The sequence below is a fragment of the Tiliqua scincoides genome, chromosome 1, assembly GCF_035046505.1.
Source record: "Tiliqua scincoides isolate rTilSci1 chromosome 1, rTilSci1.hap2, whole genome shotgun sequence".
NCBI lineage: Eukaryota > Metazoa > Chordata > Lepidosauria > Squamata > Scincidae > Tiliqua > Tiliqua scincoides.
Window position 1 is genome coordinate 4,112,062 of NC_089821.1, and position 17,735 is coordinate 4,129,796.

The 17,735-nt window shown below is 45.0% G+C and overlaps 1 protein-coding gene across 1 annotated transcript in view; it reads right to left on the bottom strand.

Annotated features, from left to right (window-relative positions):
- The window catches only part of AKAP6 (A-kinase anchoring protein 6), a 214,758-nt gene that overhangs the window by 178,064 nt on the left and 18,959 nt on the right, over positions 1-17,735 (bottom strand). Inside the window, exon 3 of the mRNA XM_066630892.1 lies at positions 7,752-9,554. Coding sequence (XP_066486989.1) covers positions 7,752-9,554 — 1,803 coding nt within the window. The remainder of the gene's footprint in view (positions 1-7,751; positions 9,555-17,735) is intronic.

A 17,735-nucleotide genomic window follows, 5' to 3' on the forward strand; every position in this document is an offset into this window, starting at 1 on the left:
GTATTGATACACATACAGCACAATCCTATGCATATCTACTCAGAAATAAATCCCACTGAGTTCAATGGACCTTGCTTCCAGGTTAGTGCATATAGGATTGTAGCCTTATACACCATGAACTTGTTGAATTCCTTTTAATGCCAGTGGCCATTGCCACATCTAGTGGCAGTGAATTCCATATATTAATTATTAACTCTTTGGAGAAATATTGTATTTTTTCCTGTTCCTCCTTCCAATCATATGACCTTGAGTTCTCAAATTAGTAAGTAAGACTCTCCAGCTACTTCCTCTGATTTCATGAATCTCTATCATTCTACACATATGCACCCAGTCATTGTTTTCTAAACCACAAAGCCCAGATACACGAGCTTCTCCTTGCTGGGAAAGTGCTGATTGTTTTGGTTGCTATATTTTGTTTGTTTTCCAGTGCTGTGATATCCTTTCTTCAGTCAGAATGCCCAGAATTGTACATAGTATTCCAAGAGTGGCTCCACCATAGATCTGCATCATGATATTGAGGGTTTTATTTTCCGTGCCACTGATTTGCTTGAAGACTCCATTCAGGTTGCAGTGAATTGGCAAGAAACAAGAGGGTAGTTCACAGTGGGGTGCATGCAGACCATGCCTGCATGTGAGAAATTCTGGTTCAGGACCATTTATTTATACTGATTCTACAATAGGATAGGCATCACTTGACTTCAGGTCAACCTAGCAAGAAAACAAGCAATCCAGCCACTTGTTGCAAAGATATGCAGCATTGATGCAAACGTGAGGGCACAACCCAACCAAAGTTAAGCACCCCATTGAATTCAGAACCAGTGCATTTGGAATATGCTTAACATTTTCATTTCAATCAATAGGAATTAGGGGTTTAATTTAGATCAGATCACACCCTCTGTCAATTTCATGCAATTAACATACACAGATTACTTGTCGTCTTTCAGTTCATGATGAATTTTTAAAGTGTTTATTCATCAGTTTCACACAGCAAGACCGATGTCACCCCATTGCCTGCTTCCTAACCCAACGCACTCAACAAGTTCATTTGAAAAATCTCCCCACAAAAACTAAGAGAGAAATCAAAAGGTGGGAACCGGGAAGATTTAAACAGGCAGCTGGGTGGGAGGACAAAGGGTACCCTCACAACACTTCAGCATGGCAGATTCCATGCTGATGTGTCAGTTGCAGAGCAAGCTGCTGACTGCAGATCTTCTGCTCACCACCACAACGCAGGGCCTCTCCAGGTGTGGGGCCCAATTTGCCCAGATTGTGCCAAGGCTGGCTCTGCTTTGGACTGGAGAATGAAGTTGGGAATGGGGACTAAATCAGGCTTCTTCTACTTCTTCTGAACAGCAGGATCACTCCAACTACAACTTATTTTACACGGCTGGATAGAAGCTTACTTTGAGTGCCTATGGTCTCTAGCTAAAAACAATGTACAAGATAGGATTATCAAAACATTTTTCCATGTTTATTTATTTATAGGATTTTTATACTGCTTTTCTGAAAACCCAAAGCATTTTATGATGGCATCATGCTATAGAAATGAACCATAATAACTAGTAGCCCGAAGGACAAAATGGAACGACAGGCAGCCCATAAACTATACTATACCGCATGATCATATTTTAAAGATTCATCCCATCAACAGTCTATATTTAATTTTTTCCCACCAAACTTCAAAAGGAAAAAAAAATGTGGTTGGGGATATTTAAATTATGATCTTGAGGCATGAATATACATAAGCAAGTATAGGCAACACCACGATGGCACAAATCTGTGATAAACTAGAATCATTTGCTAAAAATAATATACCTGGTCCCCTAGCAACATCAGCAGAGATTGAACTGCCACTGTGTGTGTGCATCTCTGCTAAACAGGAAAGGATTTTAAAAAATCTATAAGGAGAGGTATCCAGTGGCTATCTCTGCCACAAAAAAAGTCAATTTTCGAGTAGAAAGCACAAATCACTATCACGCCACTATTTTTCAGATGATGTCTATAAAATTTTATGGAGACTGTTCAAAGGAAAACAACTGTAGAAACTGAAAATTATTTAGAATACTAAAAGCCTGACACTGAAAATTACTGTCAGAGGATGGATAACATTGTCCAGTTTCTAAATGTCATTGTCTGAGTAAACAGCGCCATCTGGAGGTGCAAATGGAGTACAGCTCATTTTACCAACTGTTGTTGCAAGGAAGATGGTGGATTGCACTCATTACACTCTTTCAGACATGACAAAAATACTGCCCGGCATCAGACCAACCTTGGCCTTTCCTGGGGCACCAACCGATAGCTCCTGTTTATTACATCAGAGATATGGAACATTAGGAGCAACTGGTGTTAATATTTGTGTGCTTATCTCACTCTCAATACCCCAAACATCCAACATGCAAGTACAGGGGTACATGTTACAGTATTTGCTTTTCATGTGCTTTCTAATGGCAATTCTGGTCCAAACCCCATCCTGTTGTTACATGTAGTACAGGTGGTGCCTTGGCATTTGTAGGTTCCTGGAACCCTTATGGATACCAAAAACCATGGATAAAGAAATGCACAGACCAGAGGTCACATCTGGGAAGTCCTCTGTGGGTCCTCCCACTACAGATTCTGAACCTTCGGTGGGTCAAATCCACAGATACAGAATCCACAGAAAACAAGGACCTACTGTATTTGTTACTGCATGACTCCTTCCTGTCCAGAGAAAAGTTTCCTTATCAACCGGATACATGATGGGACCTCTGGTTTTGATACAGAAACTTTTCAAGGGATAGGAAAGAGCCATGTACACTGAAGTCCTTATGGTTAAAGTTAAGGAGAAAATTTAGAGCTGGTACACTCAGCTGGGTTCAACCCATCCATGAAGTTGACTGAGACACCCGCCTCAGAAAGTGAGAGTGATTGGCGATGACTTCATCATCATTGCTGAACTCCAGAGCACTGAGAAGCAAGCTCCACAGGGCTTCAGTTGCAACAGTTGTGCACCTGTGCAGCTTACAGGCAGTGGTGTAGCTAGAGGGGGTACAAAGTGCTAAGTTTTGTAGGGAGCCTCACTACAGTGTGCAAGTGGCCCCTCCCCCTCAGAGCCAGGTACACACCTCCATTTTGCTCTCCCTGCCTGGAATGGGATTAGGGGAGGGGAAGGGGCCACTTGCATGCTGCAGTGCGGATCCCTGCAAAACTTAGTGCTTTGCGCCTGCTCTAGGTACGCCACTGGTAGGGGCTAACACCATCTGAGCAATAGAGCTGGGACTGAGAAGAGTGTTAAAATGGTGGGGTTTTCCATCCCTTCAAATCTCACTGCAATTGTCAGAGTTAATGTTGCATTGCCCATGTTTGCCTACTGCAAGCAGTTGGTCTCCACAACTACACAATTTTCTAAGGTGCACTGCCACTGATATTGGAATCCACCCTGCATGGAGTCAATATCTTTCATGGCACAAATGCAGAGGCGTATAGGAAGCTAAGTTGTATAGGAAGCTAAATTGTCTGTGGAACTCCTTGCCACAGGAAGTAGTGATGGCATCTTGCGTAGATGCCTTTAAGAGGGGATTGGATGTAAGAAGAAACAGTAAAACAATGTATGATAAAATGGGCACAAAATATAGGCCATAATATTATAATAGGTCAATGGGAGCAGATCTGGAAGCATAATATAAAACTTATTAGAGCAACAAATTTTAAAGAAAATGTATATAAAATATTTTATAGATGGCATATGATACAAAAAAAACTGGCAAAAATGAAACAGAATATATCAAATAATTGCTGGAAGTGTAAATGTGTGGAAGGAACATTTTATTATAAGTGGTACATATGCTAAAAAAAAGCAAATTTATTGGACAATAGTAAGAAATCTAATACATGAGATTGTTTAATTGATTATACTGTTGAAACCTGAATTATTTTGTTTAATATTATTTTAGATGTTATAGATAAAGAAAATGATGTATATTTAGTTATGATTTTAATTGTAGCGAGGATTTTATACGAGATGCTTTTATATCATCTCGTATATTAGATATTGGAAGGATTTTAAAATACCAATGAAAGATGAATTAATAGAGAAAACAATGAATGTGGTGGAACATAAGAACATAAGAACAGCCCCACTGGATCAGGCCATAGGCCCATCTAGTCCAGCTTCCTGTATCTCACAGCGGCCCACCAAATGCCCCAGGGAGCACACCAGATAACAAGAAACCTCATCCTGGTGCCCTCCCTTCCATCTGGCCTTCTGACATAGCCCATTTCTAAAATCAGGAGATTGCACATACACATCATGGCTTGTAATCCGTAATGGATTTTTCCTCCAGAAACTTGTCCAATCCCCTTTTAAAGGTGTCCAGGCCAGATGCCATCACCACATCCTGTGGCAAGGAGTTCCACAGACCAACCACATGCTGAGTAAAGAAATGGACAGGTTTTCAGAAAATTTGGATCAACAATGAAAACCGACACAAATTGAGTAATGGAAACCATTCTATGCTTGGTTGAAAATGAAGTTTTAGAAATATTTGATAGGGTATTTAGGTGATTGTATTACATATATATTATATTTGATTTGATATAATAGACAACGGATGAATGAAAAATGATATTAAGAGGTAAATTTAGAAGAGGAAATTGATTAAGATATGTAACCATTTATTAGTTTTAGTGATATATGATAATGATATATGATTTCCTGCACTCCTTTTTGTGTGTAGTGAATGTTTTATGTGTTATTTGTTATGTGTGTTTGTTTATATTTGTTTTTGGAAAATAAAAAAAAATAAAAAAGAGGGGATTGAACAAATTTCTGGAGGAAAAGTTCATCACGGATTACAGGTCATGGTAGGTATGTGCAAGGTAGAGGTAGGCTGCCTTTGATTGCCAGATGAAGGGGTGGGCACCAGGACGCAGGTTGTATCTATTGTCTTGTCTGTTCCCTGAAGCATTTGGTGGGCCACTGTGAGCTACAGGAAGCTGAACTAGATGGGCCTTTGGCCTGATCCAGCGGAGCTCTTCTTAAGAACATAAGAAGAGCCCCACTGAATCAGGCCAAAGGCCCATCTAGTTCTTCTGAAATGAGTCAGATCATTGGTCCATCCTTATCCATCACCATTGTCTACAGTGAGTGATGGTGGCTCTCTAGGGTTTCAAACAAGAGTCTTTTTCTGTTCTACCTGGAGATGCTGCCAGGGATTGAAAGTGGGACCTTTTACATGCCAAGAATGGGCTCCCTCACTGAGAACTGTGTGCTTCTAGCTGACTTCGAGTAACAGAAGGCACCTCTTGAAGAGCTACACTAGCAACAGTAGGCCACAAGAGGGCACCACATTGCTATGTTAGAAGGATTTAGATGCAGCAGACACAAAAGCTCACCAAACAAATCCCAACTTTTCCACTGGATAAACAGATGGGCATTTGCGTCTGGATAATTGATGAATACATTGACCTTCTTCCACATCCTTAACATACATAAAGATAAAGCAACCCAGAGTCAACCAAAGGATTTAGTTCATTATTTTATACCGAACAGGGTGGGAGGGTAGGAAAGGTTAGGTTTGGAGAAACGTGAGATGAACTTTAAAATAATTGAGAAATGAACTTGTTTGCCAGTCTTTACTTTTAAACCAAATGTGATTGACACACCACAGTAGTGTAGCTACTCGGGGGTGGTAAATATTGCAGGTGCCGCAATGTGCCAGGAAACAGCACCTCCCACTCTCCCTCAGAGCCATTCTGGGCAGTGACAGAAGCTGTCCCAAATGCCTCCGACAGCAAGTGGGAAGGGCTGCTCGCATGGTGCACTGCAGTGCATGCAATACTTACCGCGCTGCCCCTCCATAGCTATGCAACCGACACGCCATTCTTTCAGCAAAAATGATAGAAGCACAGAGCAAATCTCACAGGTGGTGATGGCGTCTGGCCTAGATGCCTTTAAAAGGAGACTGGACAGGTTTCCTGAAGAAAAGTCTATCACAGGTTACAAGCCATGATGGGTATGGACAACCTCCTGGTTTTAGGAATAGGTGACCTCAGAATGCTCTGTGCAAGGGACTGGCAATCGGATGCACGTCTCTTGTTGCCTTGCAAGCTCCCTGAGGCATCTGGTAGGCCACTGTGAGATGCAGGAAGCTGGATCTTTGATCTGATCCAGCAGGGCTCTTCTTGTGTTCTTATGAGGAGCAATTTCTCCTCAAATAAGTTTCAGGCTCTTATTCCTCTGCGCATCATGTACTGAAGGGTTCGTGTACCCTATTCATGTACTGAACTGTCTGAATAGCACAGGGGTTGGCAACCATTTGGGGTAAAGGGGCCGGATGTTCAGCAATGAGGTGATGATGTCATCACCAAAGTTCTGGGTTGCCATGCTCCCAGAGGAGGCTGCACAGAGCTCAGCTTGGAGGCAAAGCCTCCCACCCAGTTTTGTCACGTGTCACACAGGAAATGGCAGAGCTGCCTGCCTAGGCTCGCTGAGTCCCTGAGTCACACAGATGGACAGGTAGCTCTGTCATTCCTTGACCTGCCCTCAAACCTGCAGCTAAAGTTTGTTATGTTAATGTCACTGCTAACTGAAGCCCTGTCAATTTCAGTGGGACTTAAGTGCAAACAACAACACCATCCTATGTCTAGTCAGAGTCCCACAGTGTTCAATGGGGCTTACTCCCAGGTAGGACTGCAATTGGAATGAGGTCTGTGGGTTTGGGATAGCAAATCACAGCAGGCTTTTTAATTAGGGTGTGACTAGTTTTCATGGGCTGTTCTTACAGTATGGTTTTCCATTGCTTGCTCTTATTGTCTTTCATTATGCAAGTTGCCCTGAGCTCCTGGCACAGTGGAAAGGCAGGCATGACATTTGTTAAGCAAACAAACAAACTGGCATTTGGGAAAAGATGAATTCCCTGCAGAACTTTATGGGAGACTCCCTATAGATCTTGGGAATACAGAGGAATATAAGAAGGGCCTTATCCTGACTCATACCATTAATTCATCAATCTCAGTATTGTCAACATGGAAGTTGCTTTGTCAAAGTGGAAGGAGCTTTCCAGGATTTGGGGCAGGGGTCATTCTCTGCCCTATCTGGAGAGATGCCAACAATAGGAGCTGAGGCTACCTGCATGCAATGGGTGGGATCTAACACTGAGCCATGGCCCCCTCTCCATACCAGTGGCATAGCTAGAGGGAGTGCAAAGCATGAAGCCTCATTGTGATGCGCAAGCAGCCCTTCCCCCTCCCCTTCGGACCATTCCAGGCAGGGGAGCAAAACGGAAGCATTTGCCTCGACTGCCCATGTGCTCAAGCCTGCATTCTCCTCCCTTTTGCTCCCACTGCCCAGAATGGCACCTAAGGGGAGGGGGCAGAACCACTTGCATGCTGCACCGAGGCTACCTGCATTTGCACCCTCTCTAGCTACGCCACCGCTCCATGCAAATCCTAAAGAACTCATAGTTCAGCCCATCTCAGAGCTGGTGGATACTGGTATGCAGACAATGTGGCTCACATCACTGGCATGCATAGGCCCTCCTTCCTTCCTGGGCCCCTGCAGATGAGCCTAGCCAGTCTGCTGTCAGTATATCGCAATCAAGAAGTCCCTATCCAAGTTACACCAAATGTAAGGAAGCTGTGAACAACATTGCGGCTTGTTGCAAACCACTCCTGTGTTTGGTTCCAATCAGCCCTCCCCCCTGCACTCTGTCCTCCCTGCTGTCGGGCACAATGCAACTGAAGACAGATGTAAACCTTGTGACTTTTTCCCTTACCTCCATTTTCTCCCATATAATGTCATAATTATCCTGATGTTGTATATCTTGTATTAACTGCTGAATTAGAGCTGATTTACTTGTGGTGGAGATTTCATTTTTATCAGAGGACTGAGTTACTGGTGGTCTTTGTGGTCTGTCATCAAGGTATTTTTTGATGCTGGGTGAGGATGAACAAAGGTCTTCATCTGAAAGGATGTCGCTGAGAGGGCCGGATTCGATGCTGTCACCGATTGAGGAGACAATGTCGCTCGAAGAGCTGGGCGAAACTCTGCCTAATCTTTTGTGCTTCTTTTTAACTTGATACGTTGGGTACAGTTCAGAATCTGAGTTCATTCCAGAAAGTTCCCAGTCATCGATGTTTTGAATGGTCTCTCCTTGAGGTTTCTGAGGAAGTAATTTTGTCAAATTCTCTAACTTTAAAGCCAACACTTCAGTCTGCTTGAGGTGTGATGGAAGTGCCAAATACTCATCAGAACCATACCAAGCCTCAACAACTTTCCCGTCGGTACGAACAGAACTTGGTGAGGAGGAGTGGGTCTTTTTGCTTTTATTTCTTGGAAGGACCAGAGATGAGGACACAACAGACTCCGAACCCCCTGAAAAGCCACTCACAGGGCTGTGAGCTGGGGAGGCGGAATCCTCCCTTTCACTGAAGTATTGGCCATTCTGCTTACAGGGATCAGAAGATGTGGAAGTGGAATCACTCTCTGTTCCTTCCATGGATGGCAAGCTACTGAAATCAGTTCCATTTTGCAAAGTTGATGCCACTCTTTTTTTCACCTGATTTGCTGAAGTTGCGTTCGTGACAATTTCAGCTACCCTGCACGAGGCCACCTCCTCTGGAATGTCGTGTGACTTCTTGCACCTCCGTTTATCCCTTCTTGTGGTGTCACTAGCCTTACCCAGACCCAGAGAACCTTCCTTGAAGTGATTTTGGATAGCAAATTTGAGATTCTGATCGCCTAGATTGTGTAAACAATCACAGGACTGGCTGAGGGCAGAAGGACAATTTGTGTAAGCTGTTTGCAAGGCCAGGCAAAGTTTGGATCTGTCTGGAGGGTCCAGCAATGAGGGCGTGCTCCTACTGATTTCCGTCTTAAACATGAGAGAGATCTGATTTTTTATATCATTGACCATCATGTCAGTTTTTAAAATGTCCTCTTTCAAAAAGAAACCCCTTTTGGGCAAAGTAGGCTGTGTGGGAGAATCCTCATTGTAGTCAAAACAGTCTCTGATGGGCCTCTTGGGAGTTGGATTTTCACAGTGAGGGGGCTGCTTGGTCATTGCACTGCTGGAGGCTAAGGGACTGGGCTCCTTCTTGTCTGAGTCAAGGGGTGTTTTACTCTCAACTGATACAGACTCTTCTGTGCAAGGCACATTACAAAGAGGTGTTCCAGACAGATGAGAGGGTGAGAGTTCAGTGGATGCAGCAGGCGATATTTTCTCACTGTGTTCTTCATCATCTCGGTGGTCTGTTGTCAGAGGTAAATGGATTTCTTTAGCATGAATGCCTTCATTACATCTGGAAGCAACTGACTCGGTTGCGACTGTCAGTAAGCCCACGCTTCTGATGAGCTCAGGAAAGTCTTTTTCCATTTCACTGCAGCTCCAGGACTCAAAGGGTTTCACTTTAGCCTGACCAGAGGTCATGTCACCAAGAGCACCGAGTAGGTCCTCGCTAGGGCTGTAGTCAGACAGTTCAAAGGCAGTAATTCCACAGTCCAGGGACAAGTAATTTTGAGAACATTTGATGGTCAGCTGTCCTGAGTCATCCACTTCGGTTAAAGAGTCCAGGCGGTCCTGCAACACAACAAAAATGAGAAAGGGTTTTGTCAAAACTAACATATTGTTGTTGTTGTTTTCTTTCTGGTATTGATATACCACCTTTCTGGTCATCGGATTACTCCTCTGACTGTATTCAAGGCGGTTCACATAGGCAGGCTCTCTCTAACCCCCCCTAGGGAATTTTTACAATAACAGAATATTGTTTCTACAAGCTTGAAATTGAGAAACAATTGTCACAATTGAAACCTGTCACACTAAACATGACAAATATAGAATGAGGGACCATGTTCTTCTTCGAGCTTTAGAAAATAACATAACCAAAAAATAACATTGCCACATGCCTTACACGATCTTCTGGAAATGGATGTATCTGTGTCTGGTGTAACACAAGGTGTGGCTGTGCAACATTGTGGAGGTGGTGGTGCTAACAGAAAGGCCAAAACACCTGTACCAAAGTAGCCCTATTGAAATGACAGAGGACATCAGGCCACCATTTCATACAGGCATTCCACTATTTCTGATACTATTACTGCATGGGAATATTATTATACTTCGTTATAAATCAGGGTTAGGTATCAAAAAGCTTGGAAACGTGAAACAAATTATAAATAGGAACTTTCCCAAAAAGAAATAATGTAAATAGGGGTTAATATGAACCATATGTACATCCATACCCTCCAATGGGCTTAAGGTAGAAGTTCTCAAATTGGGGCATCACAACCCTCCAATCTGAGGAGCTCTGTCTTTGCCCCTTTAAGGGGTGGGGAGGTGTGATCCCCAGGATCGTGCTGCTGCCAGACGCAACACGGACTTTATTTTACCCACCGCCAGCAGCAGCAGTTTCCCAGGGGGTGCGAGGAGCCTCGTGGAAGCCTCCGCAGGGCTCCCCAAGTCTTGGAAAATCTAAAAATAAAGATTGTGACCCACTTTGGGTTTCACGATCAAAAACAGGAAGTTGGTTGCTATCTTTAGTTTTAGATTTTCCAAGTCTTGGGGAATCCTGTGAAGGTTTCCACAGGGCTCCCAGCACCCCCTGGGAAGCTGCTGCTGCTGGTGAATAAAACAAAGCCCTTGGGGATCGTGTCACTGTATTCCCCCCTCCCCCACAAAGACTTACTACTCCCGGAGAGTTTGGAAACCAATGACTTAAGGGAATGCTTTTCCTGTAAGAAATAATGGAATAAGATTGACGTAATGGATGTAGCTAGTAGCACACAGTTTTGTATAACCAGTAGGCTCCCTGGAGGGGTGGCCCACCCATGACACAAGTTGAAACTCCGCACCAGGTTTGCACCAGGCCTTTGCAACAGGCCTATCTTTCACTCCCTTCAGCCTTCCGTCCCCATGGAGTCCAAACCGGCTCCATTCTCTTCTTGCACGGCTGCATGTGAGAGGAGGATGGGAAGGACTTAGTGTCTAGCACTGCTTGCTGCCACTGCCTCCTCCTCTGTGGAATGCTGGCACATAGAAAGCAGATGTGCAATCAGGGGCGGCAGGGGAGGCAGTGCCTCACCTGACCCAACAAGGAAAATAAAAGGCCCAAGGAGTTTAACTAACAAGTTTTCATACTTCCAATATTTTATCTGCTGCCAACAAAATTTGTTCACCATTACACTTTCATTTACCGGTTAGAGTAGGGGAAATCCCCAACTATTTATATCTTTTGGAATGTCCAAAAACTAGAAGGGCCTTTTCTATGGCCTGTAGTAACTCCATTCCATCTGCTGTTCTCTGGGGCAGATTTAATGGTACTCCTCTTCATGAAAGAATCTGTCCATGTTCTCAGTGTGTTGTAGAAACGTTAGCCCATCTTCTTTTCCATTGTCCGCTTCATTATGAGGCCAGGAGGAAATGTCCAGCTCTCCAACCCTATCTCAATTTTTTCTTGGAGGATTCTGTTATATTGCAAGCCTTATTAGCTTCCACTGACCCTAACACCATTTTTCAGATAGCCACATTTATCTCGCAAATTGTGGTGTCTAATTTGAAGCATGCCCCCATTTCTTTGAAGTCTCTGAATTCTGGGAGTTAATTGCAAGTTGGTATGTTATAAGTAAACGAACTTTTAGTTGTATGAAAGTGTTTAATGATTTCTTAACTGTATGCCAATAAAGGTACTGAAACTGAAACTGAACTAACAAGTTAAAAAAAAAAAAGTGCTTTCTTCTCCATGACAGTCAGTAAGTTAAACAGCACACACACACAGCTGATTCACTGTCATCATGGCTGACTTCCAATGAAAAAAACTGGCTGGGTGCCTGTGTCTGCAATCTCTGGGGAGGCAACAAGAAGATTTGCCTCCAGCAGGTTAGGCGTAATCAAATAAATAAATAAATAAAAGCAGGGTGGCTGGCTTTCAAATTAAAAAAAAAAAAACAGCAACATGCCTGTATAAGCAATCTCTGGAGGCAAAGGAAAGAGTTGCCTCAGCACAGTTTTTTTTTAAAGTCATGAAAAAAAGCAGGGAACCTGTGCAAACTGTTCTGCACATGAGAGACAACTTTACTTTTGCTACAGGGGGTGTGTTGCTGAGCTCTCCCTAACTCCAAGTAGGGGAAGAAGAAGTGAGTTTTAGAAGTAGGGTACCTCAAAATGCCAGATGCAAGGGAGGGCACCAGGATGCAGGTCTCTTGTGTGCTCCCTGAGGCATTTGGTGGGCCGCTGTGAGATACAGAAAGTTGGACTAGATGGGCCTATGGCCTGATCCAGTGGGGCTGTTCTTATGTTCTTAACTACAATTCCCAGAATGCCTTGCAGGTCTCTTGTTGTCTTGTGTGCTCCCTGGGGCATTTGGTGGGCCACTGTGAGATACAGAAAGTTGGACTAGATGGGCTTTTGGCCTGATCCAGTGGGGCTCTTCTTATGTTCTTATGAGTTTTTTAAAATTTGTTTCCAGGGGAAGAGAGTGCATTTCAGAGACTGAGCTTTATTTATTTATTTCCAGGGGAAGGGGGGAGAGAGAGTTTCAGAGACTGAGCTTAAGGGGAGAAGGGAGAGAGTGAGTGTATGTATTGCCTCCCTGGGCCTAGACCTGACTACAGGGCACTGATAGGAAGTGCTGTGGTGGGTCAACTAAACATTTAAGGCCATGGCATATGCAGCACGACTGCCTGAGATAATTCATGGGACAGCCAAGCTCACATGGGGTGGAGACAGTCCTTTAAGTATCCTGGTCTCAAATCATTTAGGGCTTTATAGCTCTGCCAACACACTGAATCAGGCTTGGAAGTGTACAGGCACTTAATGCAGGTGGTGTGATATGGCACAGCCCCTGGCTACCGTAAGGAGCCTGGTGGCTGTATTCTATGCCAACTGAAGTTTTAAGGAGTCTTCCAAGGCCACGTCATAAGTCATCGGGGGTTTTGATTTTTGAACAGATGCTTGAGGAATGTAGCTGAGTGCATGAGCTCATGTATCAGCAAGAAAAGGGAAGCTGGGGTTCCAATGTGCCTGAAGACAACAGGATCTCCATCTGCAGACAAGACCGAGCTCTAGGAAAGTCAGGCACTCCTCTGGTTCCAGGAAGATCTCCAACTATAGCACAGAAAACCACAACATCCAGGGATGACTGAAGGACAGGATGCGTGCTGGAGTGATAAGTTTTTTCCTTTGCCAGATGCAAGGGAGGGCACCAGGATGAGGTCTCTTGTTATCTGGTGCGCTCCCTGGGGCATTTGGTGGGCCGCTGTGAGATACAGGAAGCTGGACTAGATGGGCCTATGGCCTGATCCAGTGGGGCTGTTCTTATGTTCTTAACTACAATTCCCAGAATGCCTTGCACGTCTTCTTGTTATCTGGTGTGCTCCCTGGGGCATTTGGTGGGCCGCTGTGAGATACAGGAAGCTGGACTAGATGGGCCTATGGCCTGATCCAGTGGGGCTGTTCTTATGTTCTTATGATAAGAGATGACTGGCCAAGCTGTGCAAGACAGGAAGCCACATACCACCAGACGGAGCGCCAGCTCCTTGGGAAGAGGAAGGAATAATGCTGACCAGGCAGTGGCAAAGCAGAGGGGTTTACAGAAGGAGGGGAAGGACCAGGGCTGGAGGGAAAAGCTGAAAAAGAAGCATGAAGGAACAGCATGTTGGAGATGGCTGACCAAGACAGAGGCAATGTGCACATAGCAGAACTTCAGCCCAAAACACTGAGCTACCTCAGAGTTGGCCACCCATGCTGTATGCCTGTGTGCGTGCTTTAATAGACACCAGTTAGTAGAATAATGTAGGGACAAGTTAGCAAACTAAGGGCGCAATCCTATCCTGCGCTGGAACAGGCAAGCCAAGAAGTTTGTGTTGTATACAGAGCAGGATAGGGACCAGAATTGGCCCAGCCAAAGGCAAGGGAAAACTTTCCCATTACCACTAGGTAAGGCTCCCTGGCCCCTATGGGTCTCCTCAGACATGCGCCACCTCTTGAAGTGGCACAAGTCTGAGGAGAGCAAAGTGGCTTCAAGCTGCTCCAAATTCCCTGGGAACGGGAGTTAGAACATAAGAACAGCCGCACTGGATCAGGCCAGAGGCCCATCTAGTCCAGCTTCCTGTATCTCACAGCGGCCCACCAAATGCCCCAGGGAGCGCACCAGATAACAAGAGACCTCATCCTGGTGCCCTCCCTTGCATCTGGCATTCTGACATAACCCATTTCTAAAATCAGGAGGTTGCGCATACACATCATGGCTTGTAACCCGTAATGGATTTTTCCTCCAGAAACTTGTCCAATCCCCTTTTAAAGGCGTCCAGGCTAGACGCCATCACCACATCCTGTGGCAAGGAGTTCCACAGACCAACCACACGCTGAGTAAAGAAATATTTTCTTTTGTCTGTCCTAACCCGCCCAACACTCAATTTTAGTGGATGTCCCCTGGTTCTGGTGTTATGTGAGAGTGTAAAGAGCATCTCCCTATCCACTCTGTCCATTCCCTGCATAATTTTGTATGTCTCAATCATGTCCCCCCTCAAGCGTCTCTTTTCTAGGCTGAAGAGGCCCAAACGCCGTAGCCTTTCCTCATAAGGAAGGTGCCCCAGCCCTGTAATCATCTTAGTCGCTCTCTTTTGCACCTTTTCCATTTCCACTATGTCTTTTTTGAGATGCGGCGACCAGAACTAGACACAATACTCCAGGTGTGGCCTTACCATGGATTTGTACAACGGCATTATAATACTAACCGTTTTGTTCTCAATACCCTTCCTAATGATCCCAAGCATAGAATTGGCCTTCTTCACTGCCGCCGCACATTGGGTCGACACTTGCTGGATCTCAGCCCTACCTCCCACTCCCCTCCCGCCCGCCCCCGGGGCCACCCACCACCTTCCCTCTCCCCACCCCAGAATGCCTCCCTCCCACCTCCTCCCCACCCACCCCAGAGCCTTATATCGGCCCAGCTGGGCCGACGCAAGGTTTGCCGCCTCTGTCAGCTTGGAGGTTTGTGTCAGACTCCGCAGGCCGGTGCACTTCTGTGTGCTGGCCTTGCTGACTCCCAAGGAAGTGCAAACGTGCCTTACAGCACATTTGTGACCCTTCTGGGCCGATGCAAGGGACTTGCGCCAGCCCATGTGCAGCTCAGGATTGTGTTGCAACACAATTAATGTTATGCTTTATAAATCTAAAGGAAAGCTTCTTACACCTTAATCCTAACTAAACTACCCCAACGCTGAGGCAGTTGTGCAAACAGAGTGTGCACTGCATCCTGTGGGGGGGGGAGTTGCAGAGGTCTACTCATGGTAAGGGAACTTTTGCTCTCATGCCCTGAAGCATAGATGCACATTTGTCTCATGACACGGTGTACATTAGATTTTCATGCGTTGAAGTGAAATCTGCATAGGTGATTCCTGACATGGGGAGGCAGCAGTTAAGATGCAGTCTTGCTCCTAAATACAGTACTGTCTTTTGCCTAGCAGAAGTGAGCAAGCTGTGATGTAGTTCAAAACCAAGAGATGTAGCACAATATGGCATAAAGCCCAGGTCAGCTGGAAACTTTAAATCAATTACCTGAGGCCCGGGGGAAATCACTGCGCTTAGATGATGCCCTAGCAATCATTTCAGCATCTGATCAGCGTTGGTTTGGCTTAGCTTGAAAAATTACTTCAGGCAGATGTGAGACTACAAAAGATACAAACTAAGAAAGGCCATGCCTTTAATTGGAGCAGCCTGAGAGCAAACATGGGCCCATTAAATGATGTCTCTTACCTGTTTTGTCTCCCTTTGAAGAAGAAGAAAAATTTCAACCAACTCCTCGACCTATTTAGTAACTCTTAGTAGTATCTAGAAGCAGTGGCATAGCTACGGGGGGGAGTGCGGTAAATATTGCAGGTGCCACAATGTGTGGGGCAAACGGCTCCTCCCACTCAGCGTCAGAGCCATTCTGGGCAGTGACGACAACTGTGTGGCCATTTACCCGGCGCATTACAGCACCTGCAATACATACTGCTCTCCTTCCATGTAGCTACGCTATAGTCTAGAACAGGGGTGTCCAAAGTTTTTGGCTGCAGGGCCACATCATCTCTCTGACACTGTGTCAGGGGCCAGGGGAAAAAGAATTAATTTACATTTAAAATTTGAATAAATTTGCATAAGTTTACATAGATGAATATATTAAAGATGAACTTATATGAATGAATGAAGGTCTTGCAATAGCTCAAGGCCTATAAAAGGCCTGGCACAAAGCAAGGTTGCCCTTTCCTTTGCTGCCTCTGCTGCATCACAGACGTGAAACAGCAAGCAGTGGAGGGAGCCCTCATCCCACAGCTCACGCGAGAGGTCAAACAGTTGCCCTCACGTTGAGAGCAGTTGCGTCGGGCCAGTGCGGGCTCCAACAAATCTCCAGAGGGCCAGAGGTTCATTGGAGACTGGGGGCTCCCTGAGGGCCGCATTGAGAAACCTCGAGGGCTGCATGTGGCCCCAGGGCTGGGGTTTGGGCACCCCTGGTCTAGAAGCATCCTGTTCAAGTAAATAGTAACTTATTGACAATTCCCAGGCCAGTGAACATCATGGAGCGTTGGCCAACTAATGAATAAAAGTTGTCATTATGACTAATACATTATCCCTATTATTATATTATCCCCATTGACAAAGAATTCAGCTGAGGAAACAGATTTTTAAAAATGTGTTAGTCATCAGAGCCTTCCTTCCTATTGAACAATATACTCCAATTCTCTTTGAATGGCTATTTACTAATGCTAAGCATTAAAAACTTATGTATAAATCTCTTCTACAGCACAGTCCTATACTTACCATCTAACAGTGCAACAGCTGCTGTACTGGCCTAGAGTGTTGCGAACATGTCATAAAGCATGTCTGCAACTACTCTAGTGCAGTGGTTCTCACACATTTAGCACCGGGACCCACTTTTTAGAATTAGAATCTGTCAGGACCCAATGGAAGTGATGTCATGACCAGAAGTGACATCACCAAGCAGGAAAGTTTTTCACAGTCCTAGGCTGCAATCCTACCCACTTACCCAGGAGTAAGTCTCATTGACTACCATTGTTAAAATAATATGCATAGTAGCTTGTTAAAAGCAAAGGTCTGTAACTTATTAAAATAAAACTTTGAAATGAATGGGGACCCACCTGAAATTGGTTCGTGACCCACCTAGTGGGTCCCAACCCACTAGCATAGGCCATGCAGTCCAGCTACACCAGCACAGGTTAGGACTGGGCTGCTAGTTGTTCACTCTCAAGAGCACTTTTCAACCACTGTGCCGTGGTACACTGGTGTGCTGCGGATGGGCCACAGGTGAGCCGCGGAACTTCGCAGAGGGTCATTTACTAGTGGGGCAATTGGGGATTTGAGCCTCCTACCAGCAACATGGTGTGCCTTGCCAATGGTAAAAAAACTGATGGCACGCCTTGACAATTTTAGCGCCTTGTCAGTGTGCCATGAGATGAAAAAGGTTGAAAACAGCATCGGTTGTGAAACTGCCATTTGGATGGTGTTTAGCACATACTTGGATATCCAAATAGCAGTTTCACAACCAATGCCAATATCAGTGCCAATAGTTGGAGAACCACATTATATTAAGCCCTCCAATACACTTCTTGTTAGTGTTTCCTATTTGTTGCGAGCTGGATGTTCGGTTTTCAGCGCCAGCTGCTGCCCGGCCGCTTGGCTTGCCTATCTCCCAAGGCCAGAGCACCGGCACTCCCGGGAACAAGACGACACAAGGCAGAAGTTCTCCACCAAACGCCTCTTTACTAT